Source organism: Phaethon aethereus, assembly GCF_964289735.1.
Source record: "Phaethon aethereus genome assembly, chromosome: 3".
Lineage (NCBI taxonomy): Eukaryota > Metazoa > Chordata > Aves > Phaethontiformes > Phaethontidae > Phaethon > Phaethon aethereus.
This window is the reverse complement of record NC_138576.1, coordinates 62,541,574-62,562,558: the sequence shown is the minus strand read 5'-3', so window position 1 is coordinate 62,562,558 and position 20,985 is coordinate 62,541,574. Positions and strand designations below refer to the sequence as shown.

General features: G+C 36.5%; 1 protein-coding gene across 1 annotated transcript in view; it reads right to left on the bottom strand.

Annotated features, from left to right (window-relative positions):
- The window catches only part of LAMA2 (laminin subunit alpha 2), a 291,049-nt gene that overhangs the window by 164,384 nt on the left and 105,680 nt on the right, over positions 1 to 20,985 (bottom strand). The window contains exons 12-15 of the mRNA XM_081997942.1: positions 12,961 to 13,059; positions 12,185 to 12,396; positions 6,044 to 6,155; positions 2,045 to 2,158 (exon numbers count right to left, since the gene is read on the bottom strand). Of these exons, the coding sequence (XP_081854068.1) occupies positions 2,045 to 2,158; positions 6,044 to 6,155; positions 12,185 to 12,396; positions 12,961 to 13,059 (537 nt within the window). The remainder of the gene's footprint in view (positions 1 to 2,044; positions 2,159 to 6,043; positions 6,156 to 12,184; positions 12,397 to 12,960; positions 13,060 to 20,985) is intronic.

Here is a 20,985-nt window from a genome sequence, read left to right as displayed (position 1 = left end):
GCTTTTCAACTACATTTCAAAGCTAAGGAAGAGCAAAAAGAAGTATCATATCAGTAAATTAGGTGCCTAAATTGTCTGTTGTATTACTGAAAAAACACCATGAATAATAATGAGGAGGCCAAAAGGCTGTGTAAACCTCAGTAGAAAGAATGCCTTTGATGTGAAACATTTCTCTTTTTCAGCATTCAGACTTCTCTCTCTTTCACTTCAAAAGGCTTATGATCCAAATTGAATAGCAGCATTTAATAGCCTGCATGGATACTAACCAATCTAACTTCACTTACAGTGTTTTCAAAGTAAGCTGCACGAAAATCCCGAACTGATTTTAAGCTCCCTGTGTGACTCTTCTTTATAGGATGATCCAGTATAAGCTCAGAACGTATAAAATACAGAATGCTTGATAATGCATATAAAATACATTTTCAACTGGTTGTTTTCCACTTCCTTGTCAGTGCTGTTATCTTTACACCAGCACCCTTGAAACATCAGAAGGGGGAGCTCTAGGGGCTGTCTCAGTCAATTGTTCACATCAGCTGAAAACTGCAAAAGCGCTACAGGATCCAGCTATACAGCCTTCTCTCACATCCAGGCCAGTGCTATAAACAAAAATAAAGATGGAACTTGTGCAAGGGCTAAAACTTGAAGACACAGAAGCAAGCAACCTCAGAAGTCTCATCTGGCTATGCACCCCTAAGCAAAATAATCAATAGTAATGATGTACCTTGAACAGGATTCTCCCTTCCCCTTCTTTTCTGTTAATTGATTTTATCCCACTCTGATGTTTTAGACATCATAGCTGGAGGCTACAGTCATTAATGCAATAAATTTTATCTTTGTCAAGAAACACAAATCCGTACTACCCTAGTGATAAATATTTTCATTGCATATAAATGAAAGATTCAAAACACGACTGTCATGTCAGACATATTTTTTCATCCTAGGTACTTCTTTATGGCATACAGTATAATTAAATTGAGAATAATTTTTAGCTTCTATTCATGAAAAAGCAATTTGAAAAATTCACTGATCCACACATTAAGGATATCTTGTTTTGCACTGCAATGCAATTAAACATCTTGTATGGGCAAAACAGGAAGACCACTGATAATTCTAAGTGCCAAATTACGTTGAAAAAAGCCTGAATTTTCATTTTGGGTTTTTCCCAGCAGCTTTTTCTTAAGGAAATAAAAGGGAACATTTAGAAACATGCACAATACAGAGTCTGCTTGAAATTCTGCAGGGAAATAAGAGTATGATATCCCACTAAACTGGCACTGGCTCAAACTGTGTTTCTGCAAGACTAATGAAATGAGAAATGTTGTTTCAAGCTTCATGCCATGTCAGACAATATAAAACTAAAAATGCCCTTGAGTTAATCAGAGCAGTCTATTCAGCATAATTCACCCATTCCAAAAGGCTACTGAATGGGCTAGAAATAGTGGTGTCCTGGTAGGCTTGCTATGGATAATCTCACATATTTAATTGCTGAATTAGTAGGTAACTACATAAAATCTCCATAGCCTATATGAAAAAAAGTTGATTTAGCCAAAATCATATGCTTTTATTATTTTTTAAAGTACAATTTATCAAGTGTTTCTTCAAGGTTTAGTATGAATTTAGATGAAGGCAGGCATTTAACAATATCTTCTTGTCATACTAGAACAGAATTAACAAAGTTACCTGTTACATACTATAAATTAAATACACTGCAGGAGACAGATGGGAGGGGGAGCTAAATCTTAAATGGAAGAATACTGATATATTTGCTGCTTTCTGCATGCCATACCTTATACTGTTGCTTCTATTTCAAAGCATAAAACCTTTGAATAAGAAATTCGTTTTGTTTAACTGTAGAAGTTACCATATCTTGGTGTGAGGGGATCCTTTAACTTCAGCAACAGTTCAACATAAAGATCTCTTCTGTTAATAGCGGGGTTTTTTTGCTCCTTGAATATTTCAGGTCTCAGAGGTTTTTAATTCAATTGCGCAGGTATATTGAATTGACGTTGACCATATTCATCGACCTTCCTGTAGTGACACTTACCAGGCATTCTCCCGTGATATCATCACACAATTCTGCATGACCAAAGCATGTACATGGTGCACAGACTCCACCAAAAATTGTGCCATTCACACGCCTGTGTCGAGGCCAGCAAGACTGAAACACAAATTAGATAAAAAGTTAAACTCTTGGTTGAACAGGGAAAGGAATGGGATTTTTAAAATATTGTTGAATTTGATACTTGCACACACAAAACCATACTTGTCATATTTATAAAAATACTTTTCTCTAGAAAGTTGTTCTTCCTGGTGCTATGGCTTTGCTCTGACCTTAGCCTTGTTGGCAGGTGTGAGATTAGAGGAAGCCTTAACTTGGTCATTCTTCTGAAATGGTAAAATAAAGCAGAGAAATGAAGAATGGAAATATGACAGCATCAAAGCAAGAGGTACAGATTGAAAAATAGCCAGAAGGCAAAATACTGAAGGAGAGAGAAGAAGGGAAGAAAAACCCAAGACAACAAACAACTTTTCTGAGAAGTTCAGCTGCAAAGACCAATTAAAATACCATTTAGTCTTTCTTGTTTGGAGTCTAAGAAAAGGCTACAGTGAAATAAAGCACAGGCTGAAAACAAAGCCATCCTTTTATTTACAAATTGTGCTTCTTAAATACAAAGTATAGTCATTTCCCTTTAAGAAGGTGCTCTGATTTTTATATTTTTAGATCAGATCAATATTAAATGCATGGCCAGTTTTTTCTTAGGAAAGGCGACATCCTACTACTGTGATTCAGCAGCAAAAATTCAGCTATTCCATTTCTTCAGAATAAGATGTTTTATTTGACAGTTTTTCTTACTATATATCTCATAAATGGCTTTATAGTTTTTGCAAACTATCTCTCCTCAATAAGACTGATCATATGATCCAAGGATTTTGCATAATATAAAAAAGTGCATGACAGAGCGTTGACCTTCAAAAGCACCTGGCTAATGCAAAGAGAAAGTTTTGTAGTGACAGAATACTAAAAGTATCATTTAATAAAGGAAATCTCTTCCCCTTCACATACACTCTCCAAAAACATAACAAGATTCTCCTCAATAAAAAGACAATGTCTCTTTTTGTCTTATTCTGCAAAACGTGAAAGTAATTTGAAGATTAATTGAGATGATTCTTTTAAAAAAACATTCCAAAACCTAAGACATTATCCTTATTTTTCCTTTTTTTCATTCTAACAAAACCCATAAGTACTAAAAAACAAAATTCAGTGTTATAAAATCTAGAAAAGAAAAACAGGGTAGAAGACATTGCCCCCTTTTTTTTTTTCTGTGGCATGAAATGCAACTGCCTAAGGTATTTCTGTATAAATCTATAAATCTTTTTCCTCTTTCAGTAATTCTGAAAAGAATGATCTCGTGCACAGATATACGTGATATTGCACAAGATAAGGCTCCAAACATCACTAATTCTAAGGGCTTAGACATGGGATATCCACAGCAAGGTTTAGAACAGAACTAAAATAAAAGATTACAGATTGCAATCTTAAGAAAAGATGTAACATTCAAAAATCAGGGAAGTTATTGACCATCATAGCGATACAAGTTAAATACAACTTCTTCCACAATGGAAGTAAAAGAGTAGACAGAAAGGGAACAAATCTGGTGGAGAGGAGCAATTAGGTGTGAAGATATTGACAAATAAAGGCCAGAAGATTCACATCAGTGAAACAAAGTAACTATCACAAATGAGTCTAATTGGTATTTGAAATTTAAAATTTGAACTGCTTTATCTATGCTCACGCAACTCAGTGTTCATTTCTCAGATATACTAGCAAAAAAATAACAATTTTCTTTGATAAAATCTTGTAGAAAATTGATTCCAAATTTGTGTAATGGAACGATCTCATAAGAGACCGAATATTTTAAATGGGATTGGTTGTCTTCTTAAGTCTGATCGTGACAAAGCATTCATGGCAAGAAAATAAGTAAATAATGGTTGTTTTAGTACTGCAGTATTTATGCCAGGTACCAAAACATCATTATGCAGGAAACAAACACATACCTTAAATTAAATGAAGAATAAAAAATGAAACTGAAAACCTGCACAAAATCAATGAAAAGGAATCTCTGCTAGGTTGAAACTAGAAGCAGCAGAGTGTTGGACAAGGCCAAAAGTATTCAGAAGAAACAAATATGGTATTCTAAAGAAATCCACATTTTCAATTTATCTTTCCATACTTTCTCAACTGCTAGTTTGCCTGGAAACCTAAAACTTCACTTTTTTTTTCTTGCTTGTCCTTGTTATAAAAAGCACAACCATCTACTCAGACCACAAATATTTCCCCATTTTTTTCTATCAAGCACGGCTGTTCAATGCATATCATATGTTGAACCTCTGCTACAAAAGACTCACGAGAAATTAATTCAGCGAATAAAGGCATGGAAATGACACCTTTTAACTGTATCATTGTTATCATAACATAGTCCAACTTGGTCAAATGGCATTTCTGAGCTGTCCAAAATGCTCTGAAATTCAGTGAGGGGACACAGGAAAAGTGTGCTCATGCAGAAGTCTATCATATCTTCTTGGTCTTCTGTCTTGGGAGGAAAAACGACATGCAGGTAGCGAATACAATACGGTTTGGTTCAATAGGTCTGCGGTTAGCACTCTGCCAGGGCAGGAAACAAAGAATGTCCATGCCCATTAGTGTGCATAGAGTCTTTAAATTTGCAGCTATGTATATATGTACTTTCTATTGTGGAATATGATCTTAAGTATATATCAAATTTCAGGGACTGTTTTGAATTGGAGAGAAGGTTTAGCATTGAGGGACACAACATAGGACAGAGAATTTCAGCAACACCAAGGCAGGAATTCTACCCAAGTCCTTCAGCTTCTACAGCAAAAGTAGATATTGAAACATCTGCAATCAGGGCCTTTCCAACTGCTTTCTAGGAAATCACACCTAAATCTGAATTGAGAGGAAAAATGGACAAGTAAAAAAAAAAGCGTCAAGCATAATGACGCTTCATCCAGCTTTTTTCTTCAAATAGTTGAGCAGAGACAACGGTCATACTCCAATATTATTTCTCAGCCAAGGTAGGCAATATTCTTCTACAGTTTTTTTTTCTGTCTACATCATTTTGGAAGTGATAGGAATATCCATTAGTTCCTTCAGGCCTTCTTTCTGCATTAGTTTATCTAGCCCTAGCAACAAGCAACCACATTTGGCATGAAACTAGACTCTAAGCCCTAAATATCACATATAAGCATGGAAGATTTTAAAGAAAAAGGGAGTTGACAAGCAAATGCCTAGAGTGCCTGTGTAAATGGCATACTGTTTGTAGTTTTGTGAAGCAGAGCATCTTGGTGTTTGAAACTATTTCCTTAAAGGCAAAGCTTTTGAAGAATTTATTTTGGCTTCTATTTACCCCAAGTTACGCCCATGTGAGCTAGTTAATCATACGCATACTTGTATGAACACATTCTGTGTGAACTAATGAATTTGTTAGGAAAGTGTGTATTTTCTTCACATGTGTGTATGTTATTATCTGTAACAGGACCAAACTAAAGTGAAACGATCCTCACAAGAACACGCACTCAGTCCTCAAAGACTCTACGGCAAATGGCAAAGTCATGGGAAAACAAAAGAGGAAACTCAACCACATTAACTCAGGTAGATAATTTAATCTAGTTTTGTTGTGCCCAGGTCAGATAACTGCCATTTTCCTTCTAATTATGATAGTTTCATGCATTTGTAATATCAGTTGGCTGAAGAGTACAAATACTGCTTTCATTTTCTTTTTGTTAAGAGAAATGTCTTTTCAGAACTTAGAAATCACCACAGAGGTGTAAAACTTCCGATTTGAAATATTATCAGATATAATGAACCACCACTTAGAAATAAAGGTAACTAGACAAGCTATACCAAATTCCTAACAGGAATGGACAGCTCTCTTATGATGTTCTATCAACACAGGGCAACACTGGTTGTTTACAACTATGACAGTGTTAGCACAATTGATTTAGACTGCATCATGATACTCACCTCACACGAGGTACCATCATACCCCGGGGGACAGTCACATAACTCCACTGCAGATGCCACCTTTCTCCCAGTTGAAGTGTGGTCAGCAGCTTCAATGTTAACGCTTCTTAGCCTGGATGTAACAGAAATGAAACAGTTAACGTAGCAAATTAGATGGGAGCATATGTGCAGTCAGATGCAACAAACAGTATATAGTGACATTCAGTGGCTTGTTTATGTTTTCCTGTTTAAAAGTAAGAAGGTTTTCGTATTAATCTATTTCTTCCTAAACTACATGTCTATAGGCTTGTTACTACTTTTGTCCATCATGTGAGGGAGACTATGGTCAGGCACATATTGATAAAAATAGATTTAAAAAAATCTCACAGCACTGTATCAGTAGATGGAAGGCTACTCCTGGCCTGCAAGCCACAAGCGCTAACTTCCATTGCAGCTGTATATATAACAAATTTGACACTAATCAGCATCTTTAAAATGTATAAACCACTATTCCAGCTTTCTAAATCATTACATTACTAAGTTTTGGTTATAGAGTATTTTTATTCTGGAGATTTGACCTCTGAAAAAGAATGCAGCTCTGTCAAGGAGGATCTAAGCATTATGTACATGAAAGAAAAAGGTATGTACATGAAAGGAAAAGGAAGTCTTCTACCTCATACGTTAGTTTCCCCAATGACAGAGAAGACAGAGTTGGAGAATTTTCTGTTCCGTGCACAACCGCCCTTAAAAAATAAATACTAGACAATGGCTGTTTAAGTGAAACACCGAACATGATTTTTATTTAAAAAAAAAAAAGTGGAAGTATGACGAGAGAAACAACAAAACTATTTTGATAATTTTACAGCTAATATGCAAAACAGATATAGTTTACCTCAACAGTATCCATTTGGGGAAACAAATTGGGATTTGGGGTTTTAATTCTCAGGAGAATTCAGAAGAAACATTAAGGCATTATAGAGGCTCAATGACTTCTGTTTTAACCCAGCAATCTTAACAGAGTGTTTGATTACTATAGCTACTTCTTCTGAAGTCTTTTTCAGCAGAAAATACCCTTCTATCATGACATGCGTTTTGTTAAAAAATAATCAATTTTTTTTTGAAAATGTAAACCAAATTTTTTCTCCTCAATACTAAGCCATTTATGTTTTGACTGCCAAAAAATCCTGAAAATTATTCGAATGACCTTGAATAAGAACACATCCAAGAAAAATATTTTGTTGTTACTGCAATGGTTGGAGGAAAGGTTAAGACAGGATATTTTCCCACTCGATTCTGTGACTATTGTCAATAAGAAAGACATGGAAGGTAAGAGGGAAAAAAGGAAGCTTTCTGAAATTAGAATGGGAGCTTCAGAAAAACAGAAATTATACCATCACTGGGGATGTGACTGGACTTTGGAAGGACCACCGTTGTGGGTTATGCAGTTAGAAACTTGAATCTAATTTGGTGGTACTAGAACCTCTGTAAAAGGTTCTTGAAAGTATTTTAAGAGCAGGATGCAAGTTCCTATCCAGATCTTCAGTGAGATCTCTCTTACTTTTCAATATTTCCCCTTTGTTCCATTGCTGCATGCTTATTTTGGAATCATCCTTTTGATTTTCCTTACAATAAGGTAACCAATCCCTAGGATATTAGATATCAAATGGTGATGACTTTTAACAGTAAAATATCTAACAGTTTAAGGAGAAAAATCTGTACATGAAGAAACATATTACTAGTAAAAAGCCAAGATTTACTTATCCTTTGAACTATAGCTAGCTCCCTCTCAGCACAGATCTTGGAACAAAGAGAAGCACTTACACACAGCAACAATCTGCCTGGTATTATCCCACATTTGTATTCACTGAATTGTTCCAATTTTCATTACATTCTGCTATTTGCTAAATGGGATTTTAATGTGTTTAACAGTTTTTAGCATTAACAGTTACTCAGTGAAGGAAGCTGCAATGATTTTTTTTTCTCCCATTTTGATGTTGCAGTTTTGATTCCTCGATGCCATTCTGCATTCATTAAAATACATAATGCTGGCAGTAATGGGGCACTGGATCCTGGAGATGCATGAACAATTTGAGATTCAACATCGAGACCAAATATTTAAGCTGACTGTTACTGTCAGCATGCAACTGTTGACTTCTAAAAACAAACAAGATTAAAAAGGAAGGGGACATTTCAGGCAGTATCAGCATAGTTTACTGTCTGCTATGCCAGGCATCTGAATCACATCAGCTACGTAAGGCACATGAAGTACTGACCCAATCATTGCTCATTTGTCTTGAAGCCAATTCTGCATATGGAAGAAAACCCTCGGCCTTTCCTTCCCTCTTTCTCCTTGAGCCTAGCATTGATTTTGTATGTGGTTGCAAGCAATCCATTATCTTTAGCACCACAATTTCCAATGACCATCTGAGTGCCTACAACATTTACCATTGGTGTCCACTCTGAATATTAAAACTGAAGAAACAGTGCTACTAAACTTTCTTTGAAGCACAAGCTAACAAAATTAGATTAGAGAAAATTATAAGAAAGAGTTGTCTTTTCCTGACCTGTTGCTTCTACCATAGATGGACTTAACTGTAACAGTTTGGAAGATCTGTCAAGTTAGAACAGGATCTCAATATAAACCCAGAAGCTGTAACCACTTTCAGATTGATTGCTGCATTTCTGTGTTCTCATTTTTTATCCTACTTGATCATCTAAATGAAAACCCATTCATTTGAGGAAGCTTCCTAATTATGCCATGGAGCAGTAAGAACACCTAAGCTTAAAATGACCTAAAAAACGTTGCACCATTACTGCATTAATATTGTTTAGTATCTACTTGAAAGTGCTACTGATTAACTAATGTTTCTAGTAGGTTAAATTAAACAAGGGTCAAAATATAATTTTTAAGTTAAAGCTCTTGCTAACTGGAGACAACTCAATTGAATTTTTAAGTCTCTTTCTACATGACTGCAAGAAAGCTGCTTAATCTTACAATGTCTCCATTCTGGCCTCTTCTCAAGCACAGATTATAATAGCACCCTTGGAAATCCTTACACATGTGGTGTCATTATCCATTTTGAAAACTTTCAGTATTTAAATGAACAGGTTGCTTAATATAGCAATCCCTAATTAGTATGTTGCATAATTCTGCTGATGCTTTGAGGCAGAAATTGTCATTCGTGAAGGATCTAATAACCCTGTAATATCTCTGTCTCTCTGCCAGACCCTCTTCACTCTCTCAGAGGAATATCCATCTGTCCACCACACATACCTGTTTAAAAGACAATTAAAAAATTTTATTTCATATCTACTTATCTACTAAGGCTTAGCTCTACGCTATTTCTTTGGCAAAAACGTCTTCCTTTTGAGCCCATCAACAGTAGTCCTTAATCAGCACAAGATATTACAAAGAATGTCCTCTTCATTGGCTCTGGACATTTTCCCTGCCGTACTAAAGGGGTAGAATACAGAGAAGAGAGTTGTTTTGCATGACCTTACATTTGTGAGCACAGCTTTGCACCTAGTATGTTTTAGCATGAGTGAAAGTCAAAGAAAATATAAAAAGTTAGAACTGAGGCATACGCTGAAAATCAGCAACATGCCTACAACAACAGGTCATAAGCTGGACTGGATGACAGTAGGTGCTGTTGCTGCTACATCATGTGACTGGAAGCATGCACTGTTCTGAGAAGATTTAACTCCATCCAGTAAATCCCATCCTGATGGGTGAAACTACAGTTCTTCCAGTTAAATTAAAGATGAAAAATCTAATTCATTTAATTGTGATTGGAATTTCACACCCTCTCTTCTGTCACACTAAACTGGAATGAGCATCCTAACAGCACTCAATAAAATGTGTCTACTTGAGAGCAAACTGTTTTCAAAAACGTCTAGAAATGTTGATGGTAATCACAGTAGCACAGTGGCCATTTTATTCTTCTTTGTTGAGAGACATCATAGGGACAGCAAGTTGTACCAGTAATATAAAATCATTTCTATCAAAAAAGGTACTCTTCAAAATTGATTGAGTCCCTTCCCCTAACCCCCTCCGAAATCATTGTCTTTAAGGGACCAAACTTCCTAACTGAAATGTCAGTACATCTAGAAGATGGTGACTACTAACCTGCAAAGCATAAATTACATGTTTTTCCCGGAGCTCTTCTTGAAGAATATTTCCAAGATGTGTTTTTGGAAAGTTATCTGTAACACATGACTAAAATCTTCTAAAGGCTGAATATGAACAAGACTACAAAACAGTGAAGCACCACACATGGCCAAATGGCTAAAGCAGTAATCTGGGATGCAGGCAGCAATACATAGTCTTCCAAATGAGCCACTGACAGGTCTGCCACTTCTTACTTACAAGGCACGAACTATAGACTGTGCCAGTTCTACGTGTGTTAGCAAGACGGAGCCGGTATATGTCCAGCAATGTACTTCCTTCACAGATTTTAACTGCCTAGCCAAAGTATTTTTTGTAGAAAAGGTCCCCTTCTAATTCTAGTGCAAATGTCAGTACCAAATATCTACACAGTATATAAACCACTGATAGCAGAAGTTTGCATTTCCCATAATACTTCATAAGACCTTTAGCCCAAACGAAGTCAATCATACATATCTCCTTTAAAACAGCATAGCATAAAAGCCCCTGTTGTTCACTTGAAAATCATTCCTGCACTCCTTTAGTTTGGAAAATTCTGTCTAATGGGTTTTTTAATTTTATTTAAATGAGAATGGAGTGGAGGAACAGCACTCGCTGAGCTCTCACTAGTCTCAGCTGTAAGCTTGTGGATTAACAGCTTCTCATGGTCTGCTCATAGTGCTTAAGAGATGAGCTCTGGCCTGGTGGTTTGACTCTCTTCTAACACAGGGTGGGAAGGTGATGGGCCATGAAAAGTTTTCAAACTGGATGCAAGGTAATGCAAGACTGATGACCAAATGAGCAGATTAGGAAACAGTTTGGCTCAAACTCAAGCTGGTTATGGTGTACAAACTTATTTACAGAGAGGTAATACATAATAATTAACAACAAAAAGAGAAAGAGAGTGAAGAAACATGAATTCTTTTTGCAGGGAACAAATGCACACTACAAAAGCTCAAATCAGAAAACTGCATGCTGTTGACACAACCTGCCTTTCAATTTAGGATGCATTTTAATTACCTAAAGATTCAAATGATGGTTGGATTGCTTAATAAATTTCACAGTAGTAAAAACTCTATCTATGCTCTCAGCAAATAATCACTAACGTGCTATCAAGCTCCCTCCGTTCCAAATTGGCTTATGCTGCCAAATCGAGTGATGTGTAGGTTAGAGAACATTTCAGGTTTCATGCCTTCTGACTAGAAAGCTACTATGCAATCAATTCCATCGCACATTTAAAAATATTATTTATGCAACCTAAATACTAACGTATAGACAGTGTGCAATCACATAGTATCAGGAAAGGGGCTGTCTTCTAGCCCACCTGGACTATTTGCTCATGCACTTAAGAGAATTTTAAATGCAAGATGAGCTTTACAAGTTCAACTATGCTGCAGCCACTGAGGTAGAACAAGTATGTTATCTCATGTAACATGTCTTTCATTTTATCAGAAGACTCAGAAGAGTTCACATGAAATCAGTGGTTTTCAGTAGTCCAGGCAGCAACCTGACATAAATCAAGGGAATGGCTTTGGGATTCGTCAGTTCTATGTGTGGTACTGATTAAAAACACAGAAAACTCCCCTTGAGCCACTTTTCCAGCTTAGAGACTTAGGATATTATTCTCTGGTCCACTGTTAATGTGGCCCTGTGTGCTCATTAAATGGGGAAAACAATATATAAGAAATAGATCATCTCTTACTTCAACATGTTATTACTGCAGTCCATGATTTATCATATACATAGGAATTACAGTGTTCACAAAATAAACATTTATAGAACTGTCATTCATGCCTTAACAGTCCATGTGATTTCATTTTCTTACAAGTCTACTTCTTTCTGTTGCCTCTCCTCCTCCTGCCTACCCAAAATGAAAAAAATACTAACAACGGTTTGAAACTGTAAATGAATGTTACGGATTTCATTATAATAAATTACATCAGCTTAGTTCTCTGAAGGGAGAAAACAAGTATTTGGAGGAGCTGCCTGTAGCAAACGGACACGTTTCCCACATTCACCTGTAGATGGCATTCATCCCATAGCTGTATGTGGCTCTTATGAGGATCCTCTTTACATTTGCAAGGATAGTCATGAACTCCCTCCTGCTGACTGGAACATCAGTGCCATGCACAGAGAAAGATTCTGGTTTCAGCACAATTTCTTCAGTGTGCTCTTCAGAAGGCTGCAGGTGAATCCCCCGTTTTGGAGTGCTGATTCTCAAGTCACCTCCCTAGATAAAACCATGACAGAGACATTTAAACATTAAAAAAGTCAGGAAAAATCTCTCTCTGCAGCTAGTTGAGGTACAGGATTTATTGAATAATATATTTTACAAAAATATTAAATATCAGGAATAGCATTCACCTTTCATAACCCTGAAGTGGGCTTGCCTGATGAAGTTGAAAGTCAGTGCAAAAGAAAGTTTAGGTTATCCAGCTAAAACCTAGCGTCATGTCTTTGCATGGGCAAAAGCAAATTCATACAATGCTGAGCTGCACAAAAACTGGTCTGCTGAAAGTATGTGAAAGTGTTACCAATTATTTTATTTCTTTATTCTTCCTGATGAACAGGAAGAATATAGTTTTGTAAGCTACTGCAATATCGCAGAAGATCCTTGAGATACTGAAGATCTTAGTTCTCTAAAATGTGTCCATTTCTGATACTATAAATTAGCTGAAAGCACATGCACCCCGCTGTTTTGTGTCCTCAACCACCAGGCTTCACGAAGAACATCTGAAGAAGTAGGCAATTTTCCTTCTTTTTTTTTTGGTGGCTGAAAATGCAATCACTTTACCTCTATGATGACATCAGATTGAACCATCAATCGAACTGTCTCTTCTTCTGTGAAATCATAGGAGACTGTAAATTTCAGAAGTCCTCCAGCAGCTGCTACCTGGGGAGAAAAAAGACAGAAAAAATGCAATTAAATGAAACAAAATATGCCTTAACCATTTGGGGGCAGTTTTCTCCAGTGTCAGTATTTCCCATAGACTTCTAGTGCTGCAAAACCATATGCAGGTACCTGGGGAATACAGTTCTGTGGACGGTATTTCCTTCTTGCTCAACCACCTAGAAATCAAGCTTAGTCATTTTTCTTGTATGCCCATCGAAGGCTGCCAATTCCTTAAACACATGGACTAACAAAGTAATCAGAAACAGACCTGAAATCTGTGCAAATTTCCATTTGATACTGACATCAGGTTTTCAGTGTATTTCAGTTATATGGTCCTTGTTTAGACTGGGCCTCTACATCAACAGCCTTAGCAACCTTTAGAAGATTCAGTAACTTCAGTTTTGTTGATGGAGCAAACTACCAAAGAAGAAAAAAGCCCAGTGATGTTCTTCTTAGAATGAACTGTAACCTAAAATAAAATAAGAATTTTCCCTCATGGAGTCAAATAAATTTACTTTAAAAGAATGCTCCAGCCCTTTCTCTCAGTTGGACTCAACCTTCAATGTGAAAAGTCAATAACCAGGCTCTCGTGTCATGCTGGGTTTTTTTTCTGTGCTCTTTTAAAGCCACCAAAACCATGGCACTGACACTAGCTTTTCCATGAAAAAATTGAAAAAGTAGATCAGTTTTAGGACGCAAATCAAAAGCTGCAGATTTGAATGACAGAGTTCAGTACAAAACCAGTGCTTTTTGTTAATTGTTTGGAAGTAGCATAAGTAAATCAGAGGTTGCAAGAACTACATTTTGGTTTTTAAATTCCTCTACTTCATATTTCATTGTAACGTGAGCCTCCTCTCAGAGACTACTAAAATCACAGGGATCCTTCCGCCCTTCCAGTGCAAACTCATGAGTCTTCTACAAAGAGAATAATCTGGTTATTCTCAAGGACATAATGTGCAATATGTTCATCATACTAGATGATTTTGCACACAGTAACAGAAAGCAGTGAAAATCATCAACTTCATTATTATATGATGCATCTAATTTAAAGGGAGAAAAAAGTTCCAATATTTAAGGCATGGAAATCAACTGATTTTGAGTTGTCCACAAAGGTATCAAAATCCATAAACAGCATCTGAGGCTGTACAGCTAATTGCTAGGTTAAAGCCAGAAAATTAATTCTGATTCATAATCCAAAGCCTGGATCATAGAATCATAGAAGATCTCAAGTTGGAAGGGACCCATAAGGATCATTGAATCCAACTCCCTGCTCCTCACAGGACTACCTAAACCTAAACCATATGAATAAGAGCATCGTCCAGACTCTCCTTGAACTCTGACAGGCTTGGTGCCAATACCATGTCCCTGGGGAGCCTGTTTCAGTGACTGACCACTCTCTCAGTGAAGAACCTTTTCCTAATGTCCAACCTAATCTTCCCCTGATGCAGCTTCATTCCATTTCCTTGTGTCCTATCGCTGGTCACCAGAGATCAGCACCTCCTCCTCTGCTGCCTCCTATGAGGAGGTTGTCGACTGCGATGAGGTCACCCCTCAGCCTTCTCCAAGCTGAACAAATCCAGCATTGCTTTCAGCTTTAGACAAACATTTTAAAAGAGTAACTTTTGCAGAATTTTATAATTTCTCTTTCAAGTTTGGACTAACTACAAGGATTCAAGAAAGTGAAAATAAGAGGAAAGCAAAGACTGTGTGGTTTCAGGAAACCTATAAAAAATATGTACCAAGACAGGTTTTATGTTTTCCCAACCACATAACCTTTAAATGAAAATCTGACACAGGGAATTGATATGTCATACAGGGAAAAAAAGGAAAGGTTTTAATTTGAAATCAATGCAGATAGAAAAGCAGTCAACAATGCAAACGTCGACCAAAAAATCTGTTAGAAAGGAGTAGATAAACAGATAATAGTTTAGAGAAAGCAGCCAGAATGGATTAGGAACTTCTAAAATATAAACAACAGGAAACACTAGAGGAAAGGGGTGGGTTTGACTAGTCCAAAAAAGAGAATGCTAAGAGGGAATAGGAAAATAAGTTTACCAAAACATAAAAGACTGCAAAAATGAAATGGCCATTTTTGTTTTCCTGTGGCAACTGCAGGGAAGGCATGAAGATCCAGCCTGAGTATACAGAAAGCCTTCTGACTGTAAGGATGGTCAAAACAGTATCAAGCTACTTGAAGATGCTATTGAATTCCTTCATTAAACATTTAACAGCAGTTCAAACACATCAGAGATACTCTAGGTATGATGCCTAAGAGTTGGACTATGACTAAGAAGTCTCCTGAGGTCTCTGCTAGCCACAGCACTCTGAGTTTCTCAGCTGCAACTTGCAAGATTTGCATATCACAAACAGGATCACACATTGAAGTCAAGGTCCCAAAATGGCACTTATCGGAGAGAGTATCTGATAATTCAGAATATATATTTACCTTGTGTGCTGTATAATACCAATGTAGATTAGAAAAAACCCCAAACTTATATGAAACAGAAAGTACGACTTCCTTCTTCCTTCTGCCATTGTTTATAAATGGTAATTTCCTTCCTCTGTATATTTAAAGTACAAGTTCACTCACAGGCAAAAGAATTCAGAGGTCAGTCCATGTGCTGCACGAACAATTATGTCTCAACTAGTGCAAAAAAACCTCTTCACTGAATTTTGAATACAAGCGTGATACAGAAGTTGGGCAGCTGTGAGATCCCTTCATTTTGATATTGTTCTTTGTATCACCTGAAGATTCAGAGTTCTGCCTCAAGGATTGTCATCCAAGGCCGTATCAACATCAAAGAGAACAGAGCATAAAAGTTTGCCTTGCTGGTGACAAAGGCATGTACTGTTGAGAGAAGAATAGCTGACTAAAAACCTCAAGGAAGTTCCACAGAATTTCCTTTATCTCTCCCACCTGTTCTTAGACTAATACATAAAATATTTCTTCCCAGGTCAGAAGGCAGAATCTACATGTTCAAGAAAAGTCACAGACTCACGAAGAACTACAAGTATAGGAGAGAGAAATTACAGCTATCTTAATCCTAACCCATCAAGTTTCTGGTAGATAGTTAAATTTTTTGGTTGTTCATGGTTAACTGTACTTCTATTATTACGTTACATGTTCTTAAAGGACATCAGAGAGCAGACAAGTACAAATACTTGCAAAGCCATAGATAAGGAAAGTTTGCATCTCTTTATATGGAAATCAAATTCTAAAATTTCTCTTCCTCCACTTAGTCTGCTGTCAATGCTCTTCTGATGCAAGCTGTCAGGACCTCTCTTGCTAATGTCATTGGAGAGTACTTCTTTCTTATACAGCTTTCAAAACCCATCTTATTCTTGAATCATTTGGTGATTCACACTTTTCCCCTCCAATGTCTCATGTAACTCTGCCTGTAAAGTTGTAGCACTTACCCCGCTACATTAGAGGCTTCCTCATTTCTTCTGAACAACATCTGCCAAATGTAGCTTCAGAAGATCAGGAGCTACCTCCACTAAACAGGTTGCTGTTTACAATCTCTTATTTCATTAAGCAGTAAAATGCTCTTCTGTCAGCTAGGAAGAGAACCAGTTTGTGATTAAAGCACCTAAATACAGTGGTCCATTTGTGAATTAGGTGGCCATGACCCTCTTGAGCAGAAGCCAGATGGAAGAAACTGGGGCATCTGATATTGCACTATGTGGCTACATGTAAGCAACTGAAATAAGTCCTTTGTATAGTCAAAGGTATCTACAAAGTGGCTGGTCTATGGTTTCCCCACCAATGGACGACTTTCAAATCACTTCACTTTGTATTTATATTTTAAAAATAACTTAGAAGACATAAAATATATTTCATAAATTAGTAAACTATTACACAGTAAATGTATTATTGAAATAAAACACATGCAGCTTGCTCCTATGTTCAGTAGTAAAACCTATATCAGAATGAATTTAGCTCAGGCAGGCTTTGATCTCAGGCCTAATCCAACAGAACATGCGACCTTCCAAAGCAAAAATATATTACTGCATTAAACTAGATTTAGACCAATACTCTTAAAAGTATGAGACATCTACAAATATCAGGAAGTCGAACAATCTTTTCCCTCTCCACTGCTAGTGGTTCTAGCAGAAATATAGTCACTGACACGTTCTGTTAGAGGGACAAGCATTACAGAGATATTATTTTTATTTTAAAGTATAAATAAATAATATAAAGTATTTTATATAATTTTAATTAATATTTTATCATTGTAATTAATATTTTTATTAGACCAGCGTAGCTACAATACGCTATAGAAAAGTGACATGCTTTTGGAAACATGAACCCTGCTTGCTATTACATTATTGTATACATAGACATACAATTAAAACTATACCAAGCAAACAAATGCTATCAGAAAAAGAAAAAAAAAAGCCCACAAACATGGACAGGCAGAACATTTCAGTGGAGAAAGCCAATATACATACTGCTGAATATAGAACGAAGGAGGAGTCTCACAGCAAGCTGCTGATAGTAACTCAAGGTTCTAAGAGACAATAATGTTCTCTTATTCCAGAAGACATCCCCAAACCAAACAAAAAACCTATTTGTTTCCTCATATGCCTGTGAACATTCTTTTACTTGCTGTCATGATTATGAGAAATTACACAGATGCTCACTCAGTCTTTCAGTGGCTCTGTCATATTCCTGGTGGCAATATTTACCACTACATACAGTGCTTAAAGGTAATGAAATAATATTATATTATTTTAACATTCCCTGCTAGCCTTCTTGAATTTCCATGAAATAGAGCTGCAATAAAATGTTGAAATTTATTTGGACTCTTTCACCTTCACAAACTCTCTAGGTACACATTTATTTTATGACACGGATTTCAGCAAATGTAGAGATATCTGCCACCAAAACATCAGCACTAACTATGTGAAATAAATTCTTTAAAAAAAAAAAGATTGTTCCCAGTTTATTCATTGTGACTAATTTAGTCCATAATTGATTGGCATCTATGCAAGTTGTGATATGATTTGACAAGGTGCTGAACAGACAATATAGCATCTTAACCAATGGCTGAGTGTATATGTGTTCTTCCCACCAGCCCACTCAACGCAGAAGGGAATGAACAAATGTCTGCTTTTCTTAACTTAATTTACTTCTATTTAAGGAAATATTCCATTGTTAATGCATCTCTCATCTGGATTATTATCTTCTTTACGAAAAAGTACCAGCTGTAAATTTATGGTATTTTTGCTGATCCAGTCTTCCTGCTGGTCACAGAGTGAGGGAAGGCAGGGACTAGAAAAGAATTCCAATAGAACCATCACCAAGAAAATATCCAACTTTTATTCATTTAGTAATAGCTCTTAGTAAAGATTGCATGTTTTAGTTCTACTAAAGATCCAATTAGAGATTAAACAGACTCTCCTCTCTTAGACCAACTTGAATTTAGATAGAATATAAGAGCTCTTCTGAAGCATTATAGTAATATTTCAGATAAAGCAGGGCACAGAATAATCATGTTCCATTTGAATGACAGTATAGTTCTGGCTAGCTTTAAAAAAATGCCAGAATTTTCTTCATAGGGGAGTTAAATTTTTCCCCTGAAATAATGGGCTCTTTCGCCCAACTCTCTACCACCTAGAGTTCCCCCAACTCTATCCCAGCCAGTTTAGTATCCTGCAGTTTCCCTGCTTAAGTACACTCAAAATTCTTCTATATAAATTGTATAAATTGATGCTACATTCTATTTAAATTCACTTACTCAGAATACTGCTCCAGAGAATTTAATGGAACAAGGAGGGAATAAGCTGATCTAAAGTAGCCTGACTGTCATATTGCTCAGTTCAGTTGCTTTCTGTGAGTGTTCTTCTACAACACTGAACCATTCAAAGGGAAAACTGAGAATTTCAAACCATGCACTGTGATCTCCCAGTTCTTGAAACAGACCACTCCGATAACCAAGTCACACTATCAGAAGACTTCCAAGTCATTGTTTTCCGGAATCTTAAAGACCATGTTATGATATAGCCTCTTTAATTTTTAGTATTTCTTCTGCTGATCCTATGTAAAGGCAGAGTTGAGTCAAAGATAAGGGAGTTTTATTCAATGTAGGCATTCATTTGATCACAAAATGTTCTCCAATGTCTAAGATACACTCTAAGAAATCAAAGAGCAAGATACAAAGCATACCAGTGAGAAAACATTTATTTGCTCTACCTCGAATGACCTTTATAGAAAACTCAAAGAAATCCTTAAAAACTCATTGTGCAAGACCTTCTTCCTCTGTACATTGGTTAATGGAACAACGTAGCCACCATGAATCTGAATATTTTAAAGTTTCCCAGCACTGAAAAGAACCATCAAATCTGTGGTTTTAATTACTTCCCCTAAGTGAAAGTTTTCTGATTAAGAGACAAGTAACACCTGTCCACAGAGCAAGCACAACTGATAAGTAGCAACCAAAATGCTGCCAAATTGTACTTCATATGTACCTTGACCATGTGTCTTTCATATATTTTATATCAATATTTCAGCTATTGGGATCCCTTCCAGAACACATACTAGTCTCAGCTATAGCAAAGTCTCCCTGTACACTGCATCTGATCACTAGGCAGTAGAAAGAATACCCTGGCACCTATCAGAGAAATATCATGTATTCAGATTCAAACACAACGGAAACATGAGTGAAGAAAGAACATCAAAAGGAGAAGGTGTTATATTCTAGTATCTCCTTAATCATCCCTTGCAAGGATCCCTTGTTTTTTCTAGAATACCAATAAATCAAGTGTAATCAGACAATCTAACGCTTTTTGATTTTTGGTCCTGCTGCCTCTTCCTTCTTGCTCTAGGAGAAGCAAGGCATAAACTTTTTGTAAAATGGTTGATAACTCTTGCCATCCAGAGCATGACAATATGATGCTTATTCCCAGGCCCTCATATTTTGAATAGCTTGTCACATGTAATGCAGACCAATTAAAATCTCACACAATACTTTTAATTCAATGTATCTGCTGTAATAAGAAACATTTAAATAGAAAATATTAAGGAATTCAATAAGAAGCTTGTTATTTGTGGATTTTATAATTTATACCCATGAACTCAGCCCAGTCTCAGTGTTACGGAGACATGTATTAACATTACCATTTCATAATCCCCATTCTCTTCCTCCTTGGATGAACCAGACTGCATTATTTGTAAGCAAAGAAAAATTAGATGCCTAAGTAAAATGTGACAATTCATTGTGTTTAATACATAATATTGAAACGTTCAATGATATCATGTTAACTCTAAAAGGAAAAATTGAATAAATTTCAGTTCCTAAGGAAGATGGGAATGGAAGGACATCAGTTCTTCTGTAAGCCCTGTGCTGCCACTCCTGCATATGTTAAGTAGTTGCTCTTTCTGAACTTAGCACTGAAAAAATTAATGAAACCAGTGACTGAATAAAAAATTTGCACAATAAAATTATATGCTGTTTCCTGATATCTGCTTATGAATATAGACATTTACTCTACAAATTCTCAAATCTCTACCATCATTCCCAGCTGTCATTTCCTCTCACTGGAGAAGAGAAACAGAACTGCTTGGCCAACCATTCCTGAAGTCTAAGGATAAGCCTCTACAAAATTTAGAATACATGATTACTTTGTTACAGTTACTTAACCACAGTAACCATAGCACATAACCTTAACATGGTTACTAACTTCCTCCTCCTTTGCTTTCCATATGATCAAAGTCCTTCTGTGACTCTGCCTTCCCAACCACTGTTCCCCAACTAGATCAAGGATTCAAAAACATAAAGGAGGGTATATCTTCCAGTACTGATGTGGTAACTGTAATTGATGTACAGTTACTGCCCATGCCTACTACTGTGGTGGCAAGTAAATCTCAGTCTTTGGAAGTCTCCCAGTCTGGCAAAAATATGCCAGAAGCTGTGACTGAGCATA